The 22,959-nt window shown below is 47.2% G+C and overlaps 1 protein-coding gene across 5 annotated transcripts in view; it reads left to right on the top strand.

Annotated features, from left to right (window-relative positions):
* Positions 1 to 22,959, top strand: part of CLUH (clustered mitochondria homolog) — a 52,068-nt gene that overhangs the window by 4,209 nt on the left and 24,900 nt on the right. For 3 of the 5 annotated variants that reach the window (XR_003095392.1, XR_003095389.1, XR_003095391.1), the window contains exons 1-10: positions 3,873 to 5,042; positions 12,199 to 12,395; positions 13,457 to 13,628; positions 14,644 to 14,787; positions 15,788 to 15,915; positions 16,535 to 16,689; positions 17,963 to 18,088; positions 20,131 to 20,278; positions 21,094 to 21,186; positions 21,805 to 22,499. Coding sequence is in view for 2 of the 5 variants with exons in the window: in XM_025210723.1 (XP_025066508.1) it covers positions 4,148 to 5,042; positions 12,199 to 12,395; positions 13,457 to 13,628; positions 14,644 to 14,787; positions 15,788 to 15,915; positions 16,535 to 16,689; positions 17,963 to 18,088; positions 20,131 to 20,278; positions 21,094 to 21,186; positions 21,805 to 22,499 (2,753 nt within the window). In the remaining 3 variants the exon portion in view is untranslated. Of the gene's footprint in view, positions 1 to 3,681; positions 5,043 to 12,198; positions 12,396 to 13,456; positions 13,629 to 14,643; positions 14,788 to 15,787; positions 15,916 to 16,534; positions 16,690 to 17,962; positions 18,089 to 20,130; positions 20,279 to 21,093; positions 21,187 to 21,804; positions 22,500 to 22,959 lie in introns of those variants that run through there. The other 2 variants (XM_025210723.1, XM_014522850.2) reach the window with 2 other exon arrangements.

The following is a 22,959-nucleotide window of genomic DNA, read 5'->3' as shown; positions in this document are numbered from 1 at the left end:
AATGTCAGTGACATCACACACCCACACGTGACCCAGAGACGCCTTCATTTATCTAGCCCCAGTGCAGACATGCTCTCACAGACTGGCACAGGCTGTTTGTATCAGCCTCTTATTTGAGTTAAAAACCAGTTGCTAGACAAGCTGTATAAGGCACCGTGTCAGAGACGTTATTGAACTGCTGTTTGGTCTTGCTCACATGCACTGGACCTAAACATGAGGGCTGTGGCTTGCTTTGATCAACCTTGTGGTTAAAACCCTGGTTGGTTGGTTGGTTAGGTCATGTTTTATATGGATTAATTTTCACCCAGGTCTTGGACAGGGAAGTTCTTGCTTGTATAGTTGAGTCCCATAAACTAGACGCTGTAACCTCTAGTTTATGGTCTTGTAAAGCTCCTGTAGCAAGATTAGACCCTTTTATGGCTGGTATGGAAGTACCAGAGCAGATCCTGAGCCTATGATATAGGACTGTGATATGGGGCTCTGGCACTCGCCTCTTGGGGTAGGTACTTCAGTCTGTCACACACCCTGAGGTGTAGTAGACTGTGCAGGAGACTGGTGAATTCACTCACAAGCACCAGTATTCATGATCTGATTCAATGGTTGCGGGTGCCCGGGGCACTGGAAATTCTGTCCTGTCTTAGTCCCTTTCCTTTGGAAAACTGAGAGGCAGCCTCTTCCAGAAGCTGCTGGTGTGCCTATCTGTGTGATCTTTGCACTTCGCCGCAGGTCTGGCCTTTACCCTGAGTCTGGGAGCAGCATTTGAGCTGTTTACTGTTTAGCTGAACCATTTTGCCAGCCAGCATCAGAGCTGAGTTCACAGTTTTGGCCAGCTGAGTTATGTTGAAATTGGGCTTAAATGTGGTTCCCAGACTTGCCCAGTATCAGCAGGTCCCCCAAGGTGCCAAGTGTGGAGGTTAATATATGAAATGCCTTCTACAGGAAAGGGTCTGAGAGTCAGCACAGCACAAATGCCCAGAGGTGCAACTACAACAAAAAATAATATTCCAATATTCCTGAAAGGGCAGAAAAGCCACACACTTCAACCTTGGCTAGAACGTGGCTCTAGCAGGGTTAGACCACACTGTCATGTGGCTCTGTTTCCCTGAAGAGTGAAGTGTTTCTCCATTTTAAGCATGCTTCTGGTAGGTAGTTGCACAGAAATTTCCAACACAGCCCTGTTTGTCTCAGGCTGACCTCCTGTTTTGGTTGGAATGGACATAACTGTCCATGGTGCTCTCAAATCTCCTGCTCAACCCCAAATGCTAGGGAGTGGAGGAATTCCACACAGCCCTCAGTCCTACTGTTTCTGGAGACTAAATACAGTACTTGTAGCCTTTGGTAATGCCTACAGATGCTTGAAAGCCAACATAAATTAGCCAGACACAAGGGTGTCCCTCTTTAATTAGGGCTTTTCCGGTGCCTATACAGATGGAACGAGGCTGCTCCGACACACTGTAATTACAGCACTTTGGAGCAGACTCCATTAATCGAGTCTGCTGGAGCATGGTAATTGCTGCACTCCAGCAGACTCCAGCGTCATGTGTATCAGCATCCCTGTGCTGAAAAATGGTGGCAGGGGCACTTTAACTAAAAGCTCAAATGAGCTTTTAGTTAAAGCACCCCCACTGCCAGTTTTCAGCACAGGCTCTAATTCAAGCCCCCCTTCCTTTCCACCTGGAGCATGTGTATAAACGCCATTCTGTTTTTTAAGGAAAATGTGCTGTTTGCATGTGAAGAGACTATGGCTTTCCCCAAGGAGGATGGCACATAACATGTCCCCATAGAACATCCTGTCTCTTGATTAGAGTCTTGTGGAAACATTTGACCTGCCTGTGAAGATGGCAGGTGTTCAGGTCCCTTGCCGAATTTCTTTCCTCCTATGCGAAGCCCAGCCTTCCCACTCTGTAAAACCAAACTTTGTGTTGCACTTACCACTGATTTGAGTTCAGACAACGAGAAGTGACTTTCTGAAACGTTCCAGAGAGCTCTCGTCTGTGGAAGAAACTATGTACCTACCTATGTGTTGCTTTCCCAATGCAGAACTGTGGGAAGAAGCCAATATCCTTAAAGATGCTTTTCCTTACTGGCTGAATAGTGGTTTTGTTCTATCCTATGGTTTGTTTGTTTTTTTTCTTTGCCCCCCTTCTTAATGCCAATTTAAAGGGCCTTTTTTAACATTTTTCTTTTCTTTTGGCAATGTTAGGCTTTATTTATTCACTTTTGGCAATTCAAGAAAGCCAGTAGGGGTGAAAGGAAGATAACTGGTCGAATTCCAAACTTAAATCCCTAATCAAAGTAGGGTACTGATGGGCTGTGTTTTGCACTGACTGATCATAATGGCTCGCAGGGGCTATGGGTGAAAACTTTTCCCAGTGCACTGTATGTGGCCAACTTTCTTCCAGCAAATCCTAGCATACATGGAGCATGGGCTATGACATTTTATTCTCTGTAATTCAGTTCCAGTTCAGACAGGCAGTAATTTTGTCATTGTGTGCCTCCAACAATGCTTATGAGAACTTTACTGATCTTACTGCATCAAGTAACGTGTTCACCCAATTAAGAACGTTTTATATGGCATGGTTTTTTATAGTTGTTTCTTAATCCTCTGTTGTCTTTGATTGCATAGCTGTAGTTTGAAGTGTAATTTGCTCAATTTGAGCTGTTTGGCCTAAATTCTCTCTCAAAGGAAAGAGATTTTTGTCGATGAAGGTGATATTTGAACCTATTTTTATGCAAGGCCTGTATCTGGCTCTCTATTTCCCTTAAATTATATTCGTGCTGCTTAGAAATCAGACGATATTCTTTGAGCCTTTTAAGGTGAAATCCTAAGCATAAAACCCCTGTGCTTCTGTTGCATAAGCAAGGAGAATCCAGATCTTGTACCCTGTTTTCTGCTCCATCTGAAAGACTTAATTTCATACTTGACATGAGGTCTTGAGGAGGATGAGCAGGCTTCTTGTGACTTAAGGTTTGCTATAAGTGGTTCTTTCTGCGCTTTGCCTGTGCAGATTAATGTACAGCTCAAATGAGAGAGAAGTCCTGAACAAGGAAGCCATAGATGCTGCAACTAGATCTGGGGTTAAAAATGAGCTGGGGAGAACAGGAGGGAGGAGAGCTTTGTTTTGTTCTTTTTAAGGGAGGGGAAAAGAACAATACTAACTAGTAGGTGATTTTTAATTTTGTTTAAAGGGTGGGGTATGTGGCCTACTTCTGTTCTTTCAATACTTTTGATTGGCAGCTTGGATTTGTACCGTTGCCTACTTAGACTGTGGGTTTTCAGGTGCTCTTGTTCCCAGTAGAAACCTGTACCAGATCCAAGCATGGAAGCTACTGGGAGTACCTTAAGTTAACTTGATATACAGGCCATTTTCAGAGGGTGGCAGAAAATTTGGAAGCAGAGTCTGCCTATTTTGTTCGCTCTCCATAATCCCTTTTATGTCAGTCTGTTTAGTATGGATAGCTGTGCATAGGCCTAGGCATGCCATAGTAACTAGCCTTGTTTTGTAATTCAATGCATCCCATTTGTTTATGAGCTTGGCAGACTGTATCGTTGTCCCATACTGCATTGGTACAGAGCTTGCTATCGGATCTCTATTTATAACTAACTTCTGGGCGGAAACAATCGGACTAGTATCTCCTCTCTTGCAGGGACTTTCAAGAACTTTTGGTGGGTTCTTTTGGTTTCTCTGGCACAGGGGGGAGAGGAGGAAATCTTCAGCTTTGGGGAGTTTCTTTGGTACTTTGTGGCTGTCTTGGTTGGTGTCCTGTAACTTGGCATTTGGAACATGGAGGCGAATATGTCTGGAAGATGAAGGTCACTGGAAGGAACTTCAGGAGAACGCCCACTGCTGTGAATCCAAGGTCTAATTCTGCCTAAACTATGACAAGGGGAGAAAACGATGTGTTAGACTAGTTTCTTTGCTCCTCCGTTTTATCTCTGCATGCTGACAGTCTAAATTACTGGTCTTGTGCTGCTTGTCACCTTGGGGTCAAGTAAAAATTTTCTTGCAGTGTCCGCGTGCAAGCACTAACTGATCCAAATGGCAGACGGTGAGGTACCTTACTGTACTTAAATGTACTTGTAAGGGGTTATAAACCAAAGTAACTTCTCTAAGCCAGTCCTCTGCTAGCCGTGTAAGCTGCAGTCATGGGAAATGGCATTTTTGCCAATTGCTGTCGGCATGTCACTGATTTAATCTTCCAGACGCGCAGCTTTCGTTCGACCGATGAGAGATCACCCCTTCTAGCAAAATCTCCTGCTGGTTGCACTGCCCCCCCGGATGTCTCAGAACCTTGCAAGTATGCCAAGCCATACCCGGACGTTATTCTCAGCAACGCATCAGATAAACGGCTGCAGAAACAGGCAGAATACGTCCACGACTTACCCGAGGAGGGCAGGGAAGAAGTGACAGGGGCCTGTGTCAACAGCTGCTTGGAATTCAGGGTTGCTACTGCAGGCCTCCTGCAGCAGGCACAGGCATCTTGTGCTCTGGCCGTCCTTCCTGTTGACCTTGAGAGAGAGTCAAAGATACTGTTAAACCATGCTCGGCTGCTTGAGGCCTGCCAGGGTTGTGTGAAACTTGAGGACGGTGGCCTGGACTGTAAAACCCGCAACCAGGAAGAGCATGTGGTACCAGCTGACAAAACAGATGCAAGCCCTGGAATGCCGGTGGTTTGGCAGCAAAACCAAGACTTCTTTAAGAGGGAAGAAGCCTTGAATTTCAAACCCTTAGACAAGCCAGGTGTCCCATTAGACTGCAGAGCTGCCGGCCCTTACTTGGGAAGCTATGATACAACTGGATCCTCTGAATGTAATGCGTCGGGAAAGATGGAGGAAGTCCAGAAGGCCCAACAAGCAGTCTTGTCATCTCTCCTTCAGGATGAGAGTGCGCATCTGACCCACGTCACCAGCACTTGTTGCTTATCAACTGACCCAGCAGCGTGCCCAGCTGGCGAGTTAAGCTGCAGTCTGTACAGCGAAGGGAGTATATTGCCATCGAAGCAGAAGAAGCGGAAGAGGAAAAAGAAGTTTCCTTTCTTAGGTGCTCATGGGGCGATGGTTTATTCCACCGAGTACAGCTTATGTATCTTGTGTCCTTGATGAGAGAGAGGGTGATGTGTGCATGCTGGAAAGAACCAGGTTTTCCTAACGCGGTGTTTCTGTTCACTTGGCTGGCTTCAAAATTTTCCCTTTTGGGCTGAAATTACCATGTGTTTACCCTACACCAGTATGTGACCTGTTTTGAAAGTTTGTCCAACAGGCTTTCTTGTCTATTTAAAAAAAAAAAACTTGTTTTTTATACAGAGCTCAGTTTGTGAAATGTAAAACATCAGAAGTGACTAGAGCCTAGTGAGGAGTAATGGTTTTCTTGATTTCTTTTCTTTTTTTAAGGAGGCTTTCTTTAAGCACAATGAGATTTTTTTTTTTTTTTTCCTTAAGCACATCGGAACAGAAATGCACAAAAATTTGCAAAGCTATAGTAAAGTATAAGAGATTTGAGAAGATACCAGAGGTTAAAAATCCTTAAGTAACAACTAGGGGCTTTTTTTTCCTCTTATTTAAAAAAAAAAAAAAAAAAAAAATTTGCTAGAAAAGTAAGCTTAATGCAACACTAGGGTTAATCATTTAAAATCAAACTGGGAAAGATATAAGTAACACAAGCTTCTAACCAGCTCTCTAGGTACAAGTACATGTTACATATTGAAGCTGAATAAATGCTTCTGTGAAGTACGGGTGAGTGAGTTAATAAGGCTAAAGCCTGGACACAAGGGTAACGTAATGAATTATGGTCACAGAGTACAAAGGTTGCAAGCTGATACTAACTTTTCTACTTCTGCGAATGACTCGCATGGCTAACGTACAGTGCTGGGGCAGAACCCTAAGCTCGAGCCTGTGGAATTTTGCCCTGAAAATGACACCTTCAAGGAGAAGAAGAGAACGAATGCTCCCACGACAGGCTTTTTCTATGTTTTACCATCATGGGTTTGAATGTTCAGGTGGCCTGAGCATGGGGATGGGGATAAAAAGAGAGCTGAGTGCAGCTGAGGCTGTCAGAAGTGCATGATAAATGCAACTTTTTGTGTAGTTCTACAAACTACTGTGTGGTTACAACTCAGTGGGGGCCAACCTTTTTGGCAGGCATGCCACATTACCTCCGTACCCCTGCCTTCCAAGTGCTACTGTGGGTTTTTTTGTTTTGTTTTGTTCTTGCCCCCGCCTTTCCCTGCCCAATCTGCTGCTCTGCGTTCTGCCTCCTTCCCTGTGATCCCCGCCACAATTTGCTGCCTTTGCTTTCTGCTTCCTGTCCTGTCTGTTGGTCTGCTGCCTGTCCCCCTCCCCCATCTACCATGTGCCGCACCACTGATTAGCAACCCCTGTTGTAACCCATGTGTGTGGATGAATGAAGAAAGGTGGTTGAGCAATAGTGTGAGCAGATGCCCACTAAGCAAAGAATTAGTGTCTTGAATCTGTTGCTCTTTGTGCAGAGAGCAAATCCATCCCCAACAGATGGATATGGTGGAGCCCAGTTAGGGCTTTCTGGGAGGGCTTTCTGAGCTGGGGGCATGAAGCAGTCTGCAGAGCTAGTACACTGCTGCTCCTCTTCCCCACGCATCTTTCTGGTGTTTTAAAGTAGAAGCTGGGCAAATCATCTTTTAGGTAAGGGCAATGATGCTGGTGTTGCACCACGTAGTTGCACAGCTCAGATCTGTCTTGTACATAAAGAAAGCAAGGTCTGCGGACGCCGTGCGGCGCAGGTTTCTGCTGCAATGTCATAAATAAGTGGAGCCAAATGAGTGTGACCCTGCATTGGAACACCCTGTCGAATCCTGCTTGCTTTTTCTCCCCAAGCCAGTACTCGCCCCAGGAGGTGATTGTCCATACTAATAAAACAGTGAGATGCTGCAGTAGCACTCTTGTGTGCTGTTATAATGGCAGGCATATATATATTACATAGACAGTTAGGCCACGTATGATCAGCTTGGTGCAGATTTTCACCCAAAAGGTGCTTAGGGCACTCGGGGAAACAATCTGGCTTTGGTTCTCAGTTGGAAATGTTTCGGAGAACAGGTTGGTTGGGTTCTTCCTCCTTGTTTCTTTCCCAAAACCATCAGAAATGTGGTTTAAAAAATCTAAATAAGTCTTTCTCCTTGAGATCAAGGTGCTAATCCAATTGGAGATTCTTAGGTTTGTTTTTTTTTTTTTGCTCAAATCCTAAGATGTAAAACATAAAATTCTGCCTTTTTGTTTTCCTGGCCCTCTTTGCTGCGCAGACTTCTGCAGTGTTACTAGCAGCTTTTGCTTGTGGCAGTGCAACACCTTTGAATTTGAAACCCCAGAGTTAGTCGGCTCCTGCAGGGAGATGAGGAGGAATGCTTTTAGTATGGCGTGGAATTGCAATCCTTTCTCTCTTGGCACAGAATACGCATTTTTGGCTCGCAGGTATGCCTAGAAACAAGGCACAAGAGTCTCTCTGTAGAATGGGAAGACAAGATTGTTCCCTTGCCAGAGAGAACTGAAGTCACAGTAGTGACAGGTTTGTGCTGAAATGAAGTGAAATTGTAAACTGTGCTTTTAATTTCTTCAACTCCTAATAACCTGATGCTGGCAATGCTTAATGCAGATAAGGAGTTTTGGGTTGGTTTTTTTTGGTTGGGGGTGTGTTGGGTTTTTTTTAAGGAAGGGAAAAAGGTAAATTGCCTTATTTTGACAGGGTTCCTTGTCCCATTATCTTGTGACAACATAAATGCTGCCGTACATTAGGCCTCCTGATGAAATCTATGGTACAGGGTTCTTCTTGTATTAAAAGCATCCATTTAATCTCTTTGATTTCAGCAGTTTGACACACTTCCTGGTTTGTATGAACAAGGATCTAAATTTGATGTCCCATTATTGCTCTTGCATAAAGTTAGCAAAACTTTTCTCACGGGGCTCTTGCACTCTGGCAGCAACCTGGATCCAACTGGTGTGAGGTGCCAGGCATACCTGTGCATTTGTTCATAAATAGAAAGAATGATCGCAATAAAGCATCTAATGCCCCCATGCATTTTTTTTTTTTTAATTGAGGTGAGAAGATAAAAGCTAATCCTTCTACTTAACTCTCTTACCAGGTGTGATTTGTAATTCAATCAAGAACTAATACTCTACTCCCACTAGAGTTAGTTTTCACCACAGTTATGTTGGTTTTCTTGCTTTCTCAGCAAAACCAGGAAGTGGAGGAGGGACTGTCCCCCAGGCAGATTGAAGTGTCTGCATTCACAAAATGCAACTTTAGGGCAGCTTGTGAGGGGAGGGCTCAAACCAAGGACTAAAAGAAAGAATCTTCCTTCTGAAAGCATGTGGCATTTCTTTAATTTCAACTTTCAGCTCTTCTAACAATTGTGACCACAAGGCAGCGTTTAAAGGCTAAAGGTAGGATTAGAATGAGTTTCCATCAGGGTTGATGAGCAGGGAGGAATGCAAAACTAATGTCTTGGATGCAATTCAGTGAAATACCACTAAACCATCTTAAATGCATTGTACCAGCAACGGGCATGCTTATACCGACATGTACATGCTCTCTTGCAAACCAAATGCAAGAGGCAAAAGATGATGCTTTGTAACTTGAAGAAATGAGCAACTTAATTCTCATGTCATTCTACCGAGGTGATCAGGCCTCTGCATTGCTGCTAGGTTTAGGCTGGGTTATCACCAAGGAGCTGAGCACCCTTCATGAGAGAGGGCACATTCAGAACTTCCTTGATGCATTTAACATCTTAGCTTTATTCAGTCTAAATTTCTTTCTTCAGTCGGCATTTCTTCCTGGGAAGTGCTGATAGCACAGCTAGTTTTGCAGCTTGATTCTCTTCCTGGTTCAACAAGACTGTAGTGAAAATTGGGCATCTCAAGACTAGGTAGGCAGAAACTGTCCGTGCAAACCTCCTCTTGGCAGGGCGAAGACGGTACACTGTGAGTCACCGCCAAGTAGGCAGTGCTTGCCCTCACGAGACTCCTCTGCAGGAGTCGTTTATGTTGGGGTTGCCACAAAACAAACTGCTTTCATTGAAACAACCACGTCCGGAGAAACTTCCACCTTTTTGTACAATCCTCTTCCCTTTCCAAAAGTGGCTTGAACCATTGGCTGATCGGCTTGACGCTCTTGCTCTATTGATTTCAGGATTAGCTGCTCGTTCCTAACAAGAGTGCAGGATTAACTAATGAAGGTAGGCATTAAGCTCTTTGCATCCTTCCTTCTCCACCAGCCCAGCAGCTTTTAACAGTCGTAGCCTTTCCGGAGGAGAGGAAGGCAACATGGTGCTGCATTGCAGAAGTTCATCATTGTGCAGCCTGGAGAAATAATAAGCAACAGCACAGGCCTGATTTTAAACTTTCAAAGGTAAAATGGCTTTATGCAGCATCTTTTTTAATCCCGCCTCGCAGTTGAGTGAGCCTGGGGCAGATCCTAGTCCTCGCCTGATACCAGTGTGTGCATGTCTTAGTTTACACTGGGATTATTCTGAGTTGCAGCGAAGACTAGTCTCTACTGCCTCCCCCTGAAGAACAGAGGGGGTACGGTAGGGAAATGCCTAGCATGCCTGCCTCTAAAACAGTCCAGCTCTCTTCCTTGGGGAACCCACGCTTATTGGCTGGACTGCTGGAAGTATAAAAACAGGAAACGAGTCACATTGAGCTACAAAAGAGGTGGGAATCTCTGAGCAAATGTGTGGCCTGAGTGGGTTTTTGCTTTATAGGTCTGTTTGGATGGAAAAACCTCCCTGTAAGCAGCTCCTTCAAAGGGCCTAATGGGATTTAGGCACGTATGGGTGAGTGAGTGTTGGCTTTGGTTAGAGTAGGCTTTATGGGTCCAAGACCTGGGGGGTGGCTGCTGGGTAGGAGGCGAGTGGGCTGATGCTTCTAGTCTTAATCTGTCACGGGTGAAAGCTCGTCTACATCGATAGTAGTCTGGTGCATGTGCAGCCTCTTTCAAGCTAAACTCTGCCTTCCCCCTTTCGGTTTTTGCTAAGGTGCAGGGAGCCCACCCCTGTCTGTATTGCCCGCCCAGGGACTGGGCCTTACCTGACTCCCAGAGCCTGGGGCATGCGGAAAGGGGAGGCCGTTGCTGTCAGCCATGTTGGCGGTAGCTCTAGGCCTAATGTTTGAGTAAAGCTGCAGCCAGCTGCTCCCCACCCCATGCACCAGGTCATCTGAAGAAAGCTCTGGCTACACCTGCTGTACAAGTATAACCAGGGGCACGTGTCCCCAGGCCTCCGGGGATATTGTGCCTTCCAAAGCCACATTCTCTCAAGGCACTGCTGCTTGGACAATGCATTTGTTCTTCCTTCCCGGTGTGGATTTTGCAGTACCAGAGCCTTTGATCTACTCTGCTCCTGTGTTCGCCTGTCAGAGAACTTGACAGCGTGCACTACAGACATATGCAGACAGACACTGAGCATTAGCATCTCTGCAGCCACTGCCGATGGCCCCGGAGGCCATTAAGGCAGCTGTGGTGTCACCCCTCCACCTTGGAGAGGGAGACATTTGCTGTGTGTCTTCTTGTACCCTGCTTGACGGGCACCTCTGCTTTGATCTTAATCAAGGACCGGAATAGCCATCTTACGTGGGTGCTTCACCAGGGTGAGGTGCATAACCCTCCCAGCACCCTTGAGGCAGGCAAGGAGTGGTAAGCAGTGGGTTTTTTGGGGGGGGGGGGGGGTTGGCCCAATTTTACTGACTGCAGAAGCAAAATGCAGGAGGGTTGCATGACTGCCAGGGCTATGAAGGCATGGGGGTGGAGAGAGCTAGCCTGTCTGACTCTTGCCGCTGCGTCTGAGTCACGACACTAGTCTCTGAATGAGTCATCACCGAGCGGCGTGTTCAAGGCGTTCAGACACAGGCTGCACTTTTGGACACACTGCGGCTGAGCTGGCAGGGGAAGGCTCCCCAGCAGCCCTAGAGAGGTGAGGAACAAGACCTGCTGGCCAACAGGCAGGCCAGAATTCGGCGCTTGCAGCAACTCTTACAGCTGTGTAGAAAGTGGTGTTTGTTCTGCCTTGGAACAAAACGCACATCTTTGTGAAAACGGAGCCTTTTGTCCTGAGAGAGGGTGTGTCTGCGCACAGCCCGGTGCAGCTTTTGGTCTCTGCTTGCTCTGAATTGGCACGTAAACCGAGTCCCCCGGGTTCATGAAATGGGGCTGTTCTAACTTGAGCTCTCAGGTGTGAGTCTCTAACTGTCTGGCTGAAAACTTAATGGAAACCAAAATGTCTCTGTGGAAAGGTTCAGCTTTGGAACAGCCCATTTTATTTGGCCTCACGTGTTCTGATGGCATGGCTGGTCAGGATGCCCAGACTGCCACCTCCCTTCTTGGCCAGTACAGTGACATCTTCCCTCCAGCGCCTTCCCCAGTGTCTGGTCCAGTCCCTGTATGAATAACCCCAGCCATGGAGGCTCTGCATGCCCCTCTAAGGGACTTTCACAGCTTTACACATCTCCAGCCAGTGCCACTTTGCATTCCCATTCAGTGGGAGCAAAGCCATTGACTGGCAGCCCTGGAGAAGCCAGCTCTACAGTAAGCGATTTACATTTTTAATGTGGCACCTGAAATCATCTCAAATCGCAGGCTAAGGCTCCCTCCTTGCACAGCAAGAGCTCTGCACAGTATTTTTCAAGTGTATGACACACACTGGGGTGTGGGTGGTGTTTGTTTCTGTGAAGTAGCTTGGATCTCATGTGACGTGCACATTAGCCAGGCAGCCCTAGCTGAACAATAGAGCAAGGGGAGCTCTGCAAGATCCCATGTAACTTGTTGGCACATAGGTTACAACTGCCTTTGGGCTGCAAAGTACTACACACCCATCTCTATTAATTAAGAGGGCCTTGAAATTTGAACCAGATTCTGTTCTACATTGAGCCACTCAGCTTCCTCACTCTGGCTTTGGAAGACATGCATATCCCTCGGGCAAGTGAAAGGATGTTACTCTCTGGAGGCGGCGGGGGAGGGGGGGGCGGAGATAAGAAGTGGCACGCCTAAATCTATCACATACCAACTGAGCACGCGGATAAGAAGTGGTTCTGGCTTTTTTAACTGCGTGTTTGTTTGTGTCTGGATCAGAGGCCCCCAGGTGATGTTGGAGCTGGTTACCTTCACTTGCTTGTTCAGTGAGTGCTGTTAATTCAAGCCCTTGCTAAATCTCTCTCTCTCTCCCTTTCCCTTTGACCAGAGCACCCGAGTGTCATGATGTTAATGAACGGGGATGACTTGCATGAGAGCCTCAAGGAAGACAAGGAGGTCAAGCAGAATGGCCATGAGGAAGCTGATCCAGGGGATGATGGAAACGACCAGGAGGTCATCGTCATCCAGGACACCGGCTTCACTGTCAAGATCTGTGCTCCAGGAATAGAACCCTTCTCCCTGCAGGTGGGTCCCTCCAAGGGAGGCAGCAATGGCAGCTGCTCAGCTGAGAGCCAGCTGAAGAGGAGGGGAAACGAGGTGTTCAGGAGAGCAGCACAGGCTTGAAAAGGTGCCTGGCACTGACTGGCTAGGTTGCATATGAATTATATATGCAACAACATTTGCCAAGCGCTGTTGACTTATCCCTGGAGGAGCCAGACAGTTCTGATCAGGGCAGCTTTTTCCTTTAAAACCCCTTTGGTTGTTAGTTTTAATACACTAATAATAGCAGGCCTTGTTCACAGCTGCTTATGTAAACCATCCAGAGTCTGCATAGCTTGAGCATGGCATAAAATGGTGTTGGACACACAGCAGAGAAGTAAAAAGCCTCTGTGTGCAAGCCTTTGCTCTTTTTCTTTAGTGGTTGAAGTGATGTGTTTGGAGGTTGGGTCCTCCCCTTCAAGTAATGGTGTGGCGATACACAGCATACCACCTCACTGCACGCACCAAAGCACATTGGAAGAGAGCAACAGGCTCTGTAGCCCCAGATGCTGCCTGTTGATGGACTCTTCCCTTGTCTACACCCTTCCCATCCCTCATCTACCTTCTGGTCCATCAGTGTCCCTGTGCAGTGTCCTCTTACCCAGGCTCATGCAGAAGGGACTCAGACTTTAGCTGATACTCTAAGGGCTGAGAAGTGGGAATTCTGCGTGTGCACAAGTGCCTTAGTGCTGTTGTCCTCCAGCAGATGAGTAGATGAGCTAAACCCTTCATAAATGCCTAAGGGTGTAGGAGGCCACAAGTGGCCTATGGGGGTTCTGATTCTGCATCAAAAGGACAGGCCTGGAGGATCCCATGTGTGGAACTGGGGGCCTCATCCAGTCTACAGAGCTGTGCTCCTTGCAGCTGGCACACGAGGACTTCCCTTGATCTAAGAATCTGGTAACTCGGTGGCGCAGTGCCATGGTGCCTGGGGAGGACAGAAGCCAGTCTGACACCCCACGCCTCTGCTCTATCAGGGTGCTCCTTGAACACAAGGTCAGGAAGGTGGCAGAACTGGGGGGTAACAGGGTTATTTTGTCCTTAAGGTTTCTCCACAAGAGATGGTGCAGGAGATCCACCAAGTGCTGATGGACAGAGAGGACACCTGCCACCGAACCTGCTTCTCCCTGCAGCTGGATGGCAACGTCCTGGATAACTTCGCTGAGCTGAAAACCATTGAAGGGCTGCAGGAGGGGTCGGTGTTGAAAGTGGTTGAAGGCAAGTTTTGGAGATTGGGGCAACCCTGACAAGAGAACCTGTCTGCATTGGGTTCTCGTAGACCGGATGCCTATGAGGATGAGCTGCTGGATAGGCCCCACTGGACAAAGGTCCTTTCACCCTGCTACTCCACTTTCTGTCCTTAACCCCAAGCTGTAAAGACCCTGCCTGGAGCTTAAAGCACAGTTGAGTGAGTCTTTATGGCCTGTCCTGCCCTTCAGTCCTCTCCCGAGACAGGCCATGAGGGTGGAAGTGGTTCCTCCAAGTGATATTTGTCCATTGATGGGACCTGGATTAAGAGGACCACGCTCAGTTTGAGCAGGCTCCTAAGCAGCCATTCACATGTGGTTAAATTCCTAGTATAGGAGTGGGTGTGGAAAGCTAGGTCACCTTTAAAGCACCAAATGGCAGGTGGCACCCAAGAAACCAGAACCTGATAAAAAAGCAAAGGGACACTGAGAGGGCAGGTAGTGCACAGTAGGAGTACGTTCTCTGTGTCCAGTGACCTTTCTCACCCCTGCCAAATGTACCAAGAATCCATAGTAAAATGTCACTTCGTGGCTGCACTCCCTGTTGCTACAGCCACACATGCCAGCAGGGCAGGTACCAGTGTCTCTAAAGTATTGAGTCTGTAAGGGACACCACTGTTGGTAGCCTGCCTGGAAGATTTGCTTACCTGGAAGATTCCTGAATCCTGACACGTGCAGGTTATATCCAGTAGCGTGCAGGATACTGGTCATCTTTTACGCAGATAGAAATCCTGTTTGTTGCAGTGTTAGCCAAGATGAGTGATGTAAAACTGCCAGCTGCTCTCAAGGCTTGTAATGAGTCCCTAATAAAGAGAAGCACAGATTTGGTTCAAGAATGGATATAAAACAAAGTGGGTCAAACACATTCCTAGCTCAGTCCCACTGAAGTTGTATCTGTGTGCATGCTTAATTTCTTGTGCACTGTGTTGAGAGAGAATTACCATGGCGCTGATGTGGTTTCTCTGTCCCTCTCTCCTGATGGTCAGAGCCCTACACGGTACGGGAAGCCAGGATACATGTGCGTCATATTCGGGACCTTCTGAAGAGCCTTGACCCATCAGATGCATTTAATGGTGTGGACTGCAATTCCCTGTCATTCCTGAGCGTCTTCACAGAAGGAGACCTTGGAGGTACAGGATAAGAAAAGCTTCCTGGAAGCAACAAACCTTCCCTGTGGTAGAGAAATGCAGCTGTTCTACCACTATATAATTTGCTTAAGTGCTTGTTCTAATTATTGGAGTGGGGGAGGAGGGGATGGTTGGGGAAGAGCTGTGAATATTTCCCCCCCACACTTTCCTAATGAAAATTGAGTGGTAGGGTGGAGGATGTAGACTCAGGGGCCCTGGGCTGTATTCATTGTTGCCTGGTGGCTTTCAATAGATCATTTAATCCTTGTGGATCTGTTTGTGCATCTCTGACATATAAGCTTTACAAACTAAGGTCCCTTCGCCTCCTCAGGGCATGGTTCAAAACTGCCTCTTTGCCAGGCTGTTGCATGCAGGTGTGGCGGAAAGGGGCCCAGTTGCTCAGTTTTATTTTGGGAAATGTGTTACAGAATATCACAAACAAGGTCCTAGCATTAGGTGCACCAGTGTATCTAGGAACATGCATGTCACCTGAATCTCAGGTGACTCCAGCTACTCCTATTGACTTAAGTGTTTTTGCTGCTGATGCCCCAGGGTTTAAAGCTGGCCCAACTCAAGCAAAGTATTCTTGCTCTTGAAGTGCATTGGTGAGGCAGGTGTTATTTCATGCCTACAGGGCAGAATGGTTACTTTCTTGGGCAGAGAGCACCTGAGCTCAGTTTGTTTATGGGGTTACAGGGCCAAATTCTATAGGCGAGTTTCAGCAGGCGTTTCAACACTTATAAACACTTAACGTCTCTTTGAAAGCCACAGCCCAGTGGTTAATGTATGTAATGTCGGGGGCAGAGTGCAGCATTCAGGTGCGTGTTGCACAGTTGGAGCTGTTTAAATTATAGCTTGAAGAAGCAGTCGGAGCCTGAGTTTGGTTTTGGTGGTGGGAGGGAGGGTGCTACAAGGAAACAGTGTTCCATCAAGAGGATTTTGTACTGAATATTGCCAAGGTGGTCTTCCTCCAGCACTCAACTCCTGTCTGTCCCTGTTTCAGACAGTGGAAAACGGAAGAAGAAAGGTACCGAAATGGAACAAATTGATTGCACCCCTCCTGAACATATCCTGCCAGGTAGCAAAGAGAGGCCCCTGTGTGCCCTCCAGCCCCAGAACAGAGACTGGAAGGTAGAGTTCTCTTGTGTTTTTTTTTCTTTTTTTAAGATGGTAGCCAGGACACTTCTTGCAGGGCAACAGTCTTCTAGGACTGCAAGTTGCACTGCAGTGAGCTTACTAGGAGACTTGCTCCACTGAGTCTTGGACCAATGCCTGAATAGCACGACTGGGCCAAGGGAAGGAAGCTTAAGGCCCAGCATTTTGCATGCAAACTGTAAAGGCTGCATGTCAGCACTGTGCAGTAGCGATCTCTCTTGTAGACGAGGGCAGAGCGGGAAGGGAGAACTTTTGGTTTCTACTTCTTGCAAAGTCTCCCAGAGGATCTTCAGATCACTTCTATTTATCCTTGGGCTTCCCTTAAGCTTGCTGCTGCAAGAAATATATGTGGTCTAAAGACAAATTGAGTGTCTGCTCTTCTCTGGGTATTAAGACAGGTTGTAGAACATTGCATGACAAAAACCATTACAGTGTGCAGTGCTTTGAGAGCTTGGGAGTTTGTAAACCCTGGTCCTGCAGTCAGGGTATGGGCTGGGGAACAAACAGAACTTGCACATGGAAAGTATGAAGTGTGGGTGGCTTTCCAGAATGGAAGCCAGCAGATGGAGGCTCTCATGTGGTGTGCTTTTTCCAGCCTTTGCAGTGCCTAAAAGTATTGACCATGAGTGGGTGGAACCCCCCACCTGGCAACCGAAAAATGCACGGAGACCTCATGTACCTGTACGTCATCACTGTGGAGGATCGACACGTTAGCATCACAGCGTCCACCAGAGGCTTTTACTTGAATCAGTGAGTAATTGAGAGTTTCCCTTAATGCAAACTCACTGTCTTGGTTAAACTGATTGAAAAGAAAGCGTGCTAGAACAAGATTCCCCCTCTTCATCCTCTGTAGTTGGTAGCCCGTTTATATAAAGTCTTAGCAGCTGCTACGCTGGAGCAGGCTATTCAGCCACATCTAGTGTCTTTCTAAAGTGCCTGATGCTTTGGGAATAAACACTCTCCCCAAATATTCAGCCTGTTGTGCAGAGGTGATGCAAGTGGGAAGGAATTCCTGCCTGATCTCATGGCCAACTCCATGCTGTAAAGCACAACGTGACCAGCCATGTAAAATCTGTCAGTTTATTGAATCAAGTACAGGCTCTGCTTATTCATCCTTTACCGTGGTAGATAATATCCTAGGCCAACATAAATGTGTGGGCTGAAGAGTGCGAGGCTGTTGTTGACTAAGAAAATCCAAATCAACATTATTTATTTTCCGGCAGATGGGAACTGTCACACTGGTAAAACGGGAGACCTCTCTAGTTGAGCACTTCTAGACCCGATCTGTTATATCTCTTGAGCACTATACATCTGGGTCTCCTTCCAAGTTGAGTGAGTTATTGAAACCTAAGCTAACCCAGGTTACAGAAGAAATAACTTGCAAGAGACCTTAGCCTTCCTCAGTCTGCAGGAATGGGGCTCAAAGTTAAGCTATGCACATGCTTCAGTCTTTACTCTGGTGACTAAAGTCCCCTGTAAATTAACTTTCAAAGAGCAGGCGAGACTGCCAACAGATCAGAAGAGCTGCCTTAATAGATCTCCATGGAGAGATCTTGTTTGTCTGGTCCTGGCAACTCTTCCTTTAGCATTCTTTGATGGCGCATTAGAAGACTTGTAAGGCTTTTTAGAAAGCTTGGAAAAGAAAGCAGGAGCTGCTTGGTGCTGAATGGGGGAGGGTGGAGCCCTTGTGATTACTGGCAGGAGCAAGGTCTGTTAGGGTCTGGTACACATCTGGGGAGCCTTGCTCTGCCTTCCCAGTTTGAAGGGAGACCACAGACCCACAGAACCCAGTGATGGTTCAACTGCTTCTGGATTGGATGTGCTGCCCTCTCTCTCGGGGCACAGGTTCACAGAGGTTGACAGTGACTTGAGTGGAGAGACTATCTGTGCCTCTCCAGGGGACCCTTGCAGCCTATCTGACCATACAGAGAAGATGGGGTCTCCATTTTTGCACAGCTCATGACTTTCTGCAGCTGTTTCACACAGCATCAAGATTGTGATTATCTCTTTTTTTCCTTTGCAGGTCAACAGCGTACAATTTCAATCCCAAGCCTGCCAATCCCAGTTTCCTCAGCCATTCCCTAGTAGAGCTGCTTAACCAGATTAGCCCGACCTTCAAAAAAAACTTCTCAACTCTGCAGAAGAAACGGTAGCAGTAGTGTTTTCCCTCGCTGCTTGCCTTGAGTGATGTGTGATGGGTTAGATATTTGGCTTGCACACTGGGGTTTGGATGCTGCTGTCTGTCTTGAAGCCAGGTGTTGATTGCAACACACTCCACTTCACAAAACTAGTATAGCAGGGTGATGCTTGGTGGAAGTTAATGCAACCGTTGGCACTTGTGTAGCAAAGGCTTACAAGCAGTTAAATCTTACATATGCATAAGGTTGGTCACTGTTCAGGGAACCCAGGGATCCTGATGGTAAATCTCCTTATTTAGTTTTCCTGGCAGTGACAACTGGACTAGACTTGCTTCAAGCATGTAAATTAGCACTAACAAGTGCTGCTGGAGGCAGAACGGGAACAACTTTTCTTTGTGAGATAATGCTAGCTCAGTTGTGTAGTGTGCTGTGTGTAGCTCCGTTGATCCCTGCACTGAGGAGTAATCTATCTGCGGTTATGTATGAAGATGGGGAGGAGAGAAAAATGTTATATTCTGTGTGGGATGCAAACTCCAAAAAGGGCTTGCCTTTGCAAGGAAGCTTGTGAAAGAAGCTGAAGCATGATTCAGTGTACAGTGGCCCTCAGGATGGGACACTTATCCAGGAGGGTCTGTAGCTGATTGTTACCTGAACCAGGTTTTTACTATTGGTGCCTCCAAAGAGAGAATGGGGGGCAGGGGGAGACAAGCCAGCTGAGCTCGGGAATAGTGAATGAGTGGATAATCCTGCCAGCAGGTGTTCTTGCATGGAAGCAAAAAAATAAAAACCGAACAGCCCAATATCAAGAAAAGTAATGTGGCTTTGGTTAAAATTAATTACTCCCTTTCCAATTTAAATCTTCACGCGTGTAAATTTCCCCGGATTGTTTCTAACTCTTGTTATTGCATTCATGGACAGTTTTATTCCCCTGTCCTTTCTCCACGGAACCACTCATCCTGCTCCAGAATGGTGGGTCCTGTACGAAATCTGTCATTCTTGGGAGCGTCCACTTAAACTGCCTGGCTCGGCAGGGTATAAATTAACAGGCGTATTGTATGGCTTTCAAGAATCCTGCTTCTGGTCTCATTAAGTAGACAAAAGTGACATTATGTGAAGGCTGGAAATTAGAGTGGCCTGAAACGCACCACTGTGACTATCTGGCCATTTAAAAAATGATTATCCTATTGCTTGTTGGGCCAGAAATGAGTGCAGATGGGATTTTTGTCACCTGCTGAGAGGAGTAAAGCTGTACAGAAGGCCGTTAGGTTAAGCTTGGCTTTTGCTTCATTGCTGGATGTGCAACAAGACCAGTAGCTTATAATGCAACCATATGGGTCCCAAACCCATATGGCTATATGCAGCCCTGGGACCCAGGCACAATCCCGTCTCTCACATGCAGAACTGACATGGGCTGTATGTGGCTGGGAGCTGGTATTAGCATGACATGGGGAGCTCTAGAGCAGTGGTTCTCAACCTTTTTTTGTACCAGGATGGCCAGTCCTGACCCAGTAAATAGTTTAAGTAGAAAATATCCCCCTGGCCCTGCCTGTGCCCTTCACTCTTGACTCGCTTCCCCAGACCGCCAGTGTGTGTGTTTGGAGGGGGGGGGTAGGGGTAGGGCGCATAAGGGTACTCTGCCAGCCTGCGAGGGAAAACGCACAGTTTCCCACATTTTTCTCTTTTTTAAAAGAGAATCCATTTTTAAAGTTTTGTTTGTGACCTTTTCATATATTCTTGCAACCCACTTCTGGGTCACGACCCATAGGTTGAGAAACGCTGCTCTAGAGTGCTTTCTTCAGGCAAGATTTTTATGGCTCCAGAACCTAGCTGATTTTTTTTCCAGGCTTCTGCTGCTGTGAGCAGCTGAGTGCAGGTATAGCTCGGGAGACGCTTGTCCCCCGATGGATCTGACTCCGTCCCTTCCTTGGATAGGACCAGCTGAGATGCGATTCTTAATCAAAGCAAGCTTTGTTGTGGATGAACAGGAAAAGTTGTCTAAATACAAGACACCCTTCATTGCAAAGAATCTTAATAGTTCTTCACTCCAAACTAGGGTCCAGAGACATCCCTTTGAAAGGATAGCTACCCCCTTCCAGGTGTACAGCTGGACAGCACCGCAGGCAGAACATGCTATGGACTGTGTGAGGGCAGAAGATGCTTATACTTCGAGGCTGGGCTATGAAGAGCACATACCTGGACAGGTATGTAGCTACACTTTGGGAGTGGTGCCAGCAATGGTATCTTTACTGGTTTTTCCATTTGTACAACTGTTTTTAATTTTATACCAGTGAATAACAGCCTCCCCAGTATCCATGCAAAGGCCAGGATGAATGTGGCCATACAGCCCACGGAGGAACTGAGGTACAAAGCTGGGAGGTCCCTCGAGCAAGGTGTTTCAATTGAACCTGGAAAAGATTCTAGGAGCCCTGACATCCAAATGGTTTCTCCAGCTGGTAGAACGGTCTTGCTGCTCACATAACTTTCCCATGTGTGTAAAGGTCTTGAAGCAGGGCTCTCTTCTGGAGGTCTCAGTCCTGCGAAACCTTATACCCTGGCTTGGCTTTGAGTAGCTCCATTGAACTCATTGTGCAGAGTGTTTAAACCAGTGTCAATCCTGTAGGCACAGAATTCCTTACAGGATGAGCCAGCTTTATGGGGAAAATAGGTCTAAACATCCTTCTAAAAGCCTCAAGGTGAACAGTTCCTTGGTCCAAGAATGCTGCAGGGGGTCATCTACCCATGTGTAAATGTAATCCAATCTCCTAGGCCAGCTGAGTAGTTGCAGTGTTCTTGCAAGACTTGAACTGTGCGAGTCAGTGCAAGATCTGTTTTTAAGTGGGCAACATCATTCATGCCTGAAGTGACTGATTCAGCTCTTCAAAATGCTGTGCAAGTCTGACTTCACTCTTTTAACCTGTAGTAGCAAATACCCCTGTGAACCAGCTCGGGAGCTGGAAATGTGGACTCCGTTCCCTTCTCCAAAGCAGGATTTCATCTAAGGATTTCCCTCTTTCAGACCAGAGACTGGAACGAGGAACTGCAGACCACACGAGAGCTGCCCCGCAAGAACCTGCCAGAGAGGCTGCTGAGGGAACGAGCCATCTTCAAGGTAATCCTGGGACTGAGGGATTTGGAAAGCACTCCAAGGTCCTACCCTACTTCACTCTTCTGCCAGCCCAGCACAATGCACTAAGCTCCTCACTTGGGCTGGGCTTCCTGGTTACTCCTCATAAACACAGATGCTTTCCTTTCAGTTTTAAACTGAGGGCTGGGATCTGTATTCATACCTCTCTCTCCCATCCTGTGCTGATTGCAGAGATATGTGCTCCTTGTCCTTGGCTCTTGTGGCCAGCAGTGAGGCAGGCCTCTCGTAGCCTTGTGTTGCTGCAGGTCGCATGACACTGCTTCAAGAGGGTTAGGGTGATGTATAGCAAGCCAGGAGCAGAGGTTAGGAACGGAATAGCTCCTGATCAGGGCTTCAGACTGCTTTCTGCTGTAGCATCCCAAAGTGGCCCAGCTATGGAAGTAGGGCTGATCCTTAAGGAATCAAAATACTAGCCAAGCTCTTGAGGCAAACCAGTTGGCCTTGATCATCTGCTGTGGGTGATAATTGATAAGGAGACCTCCGGCAGGGCAAGGGCCAGGCGCTGGGAGGATGTGGGGAATGGAGAGTCTGCACTCTTTGCTTAGGTCTGTCTTGCCTTCATGGTCCACCCTTTGCACGCAGGTCCACAGCGACTTCACCGCAGCAGCTACGAGGGGAGCCATGGCCGTCATTGATGGCAATGTCATGGCCATCAACCCCAGCGAGGAAACCAAGATGCAGATGTTCATTTGGAACAATATTTTCTTCAGCCTGGGCTTTGATGTCCGTGATCATTACAAGGACTTTGGAGGAGACATTGCTGCCTATGTGGCTCCCACCAATGACCTCAATGGGGTGCGGACCTACAATGCAGTGGATGTGGAGGGGCTCTACACATTGGGGACTGTGGTGGTGGATTACCGAGGTTACCGGGTAACGGCACAGTCCATTATTCCAGGGATCTTGGAACGGGAGCAGGAGCAGAGCGTCATATATGGGTCAATAGACTTTGGCAAGACTGTGGTTTCACACCCCAAGTACCTGGAGCTGCTTGAGAAGACCAGCAGGCCCCTTAAGATCCAGAAGCACAAAGTCCTGAATGACAAGAACGAGGAGGTGGAGCTGTGCTCATCGGTGGAATGCAAGGGCATCATCGGCAACGATGGGCGCCACTACATCCTTGACCTGCTCCGCACCTTCCCCCCTGACCTGAACTTTCTTCCTATAGACGGGGAGGAAATGCCAGAAGAATGTAAAAAAATGGGATTTCCCAAGCAGCACAGACACAAGCTTTGCTGTCTCAGACAAGAGCTTGTGGATGCCTTTGTCGAACACAGGTGAGCTAAATGGATTCTTTCCCCTCCTCCCCCCTTGCAGCCTGGTGGCATTTCCATGGGCCAGAGCACACATGGCATTGTTCCAGACACCTGCAGGCAACCACCTCGCAGCAGAGCGTACGTTACTGTACCACAAATCTAGCCCCTCTCCTATCCCCTGGCCCTGCCGATGCAATTATAAAAACTTAATTAGTGAGAGATTAAAACAGTAGGGAGCCTGGCAGGGGTATAGGGAGCTGGGGAAAGATGTTCTGCTTATAATCTCCAGTTCTTTATCAAAAGATTGGAGAATGGAGCATGCAGGACATCTTTTAGAAGATCCCCTTACTGAGGATGATGTTTCCATTCAAAGGATCTCCCGGTGCTTTAGATATGGAGTACTGTTTGGGAGGCACGTGCCTTCAGAGATCGTTGCGACCACCTCTGGGGTGGAACGTGGCGGCTGCATTGTTAATGATGA

This window comes from Alligator sinensis, unplaced genomic scaffold, assembly GCF_000455745.1.
Source record: "Alligator sinensis unplaced genomic scaffold, ASM45574v1 scaffold118_1, whole genome shotgun sequence".
NCBI classification, from domain to species: Eukaryota; Metazoa; Chordata; order Crocodylia; family Alligatoridae; genus Alligator; species Alligator sinensis.
Note: the sequence above shows the minus strand (reverse complement) of the source record. Positions and strands in the feature narration are given on the sequence as shown.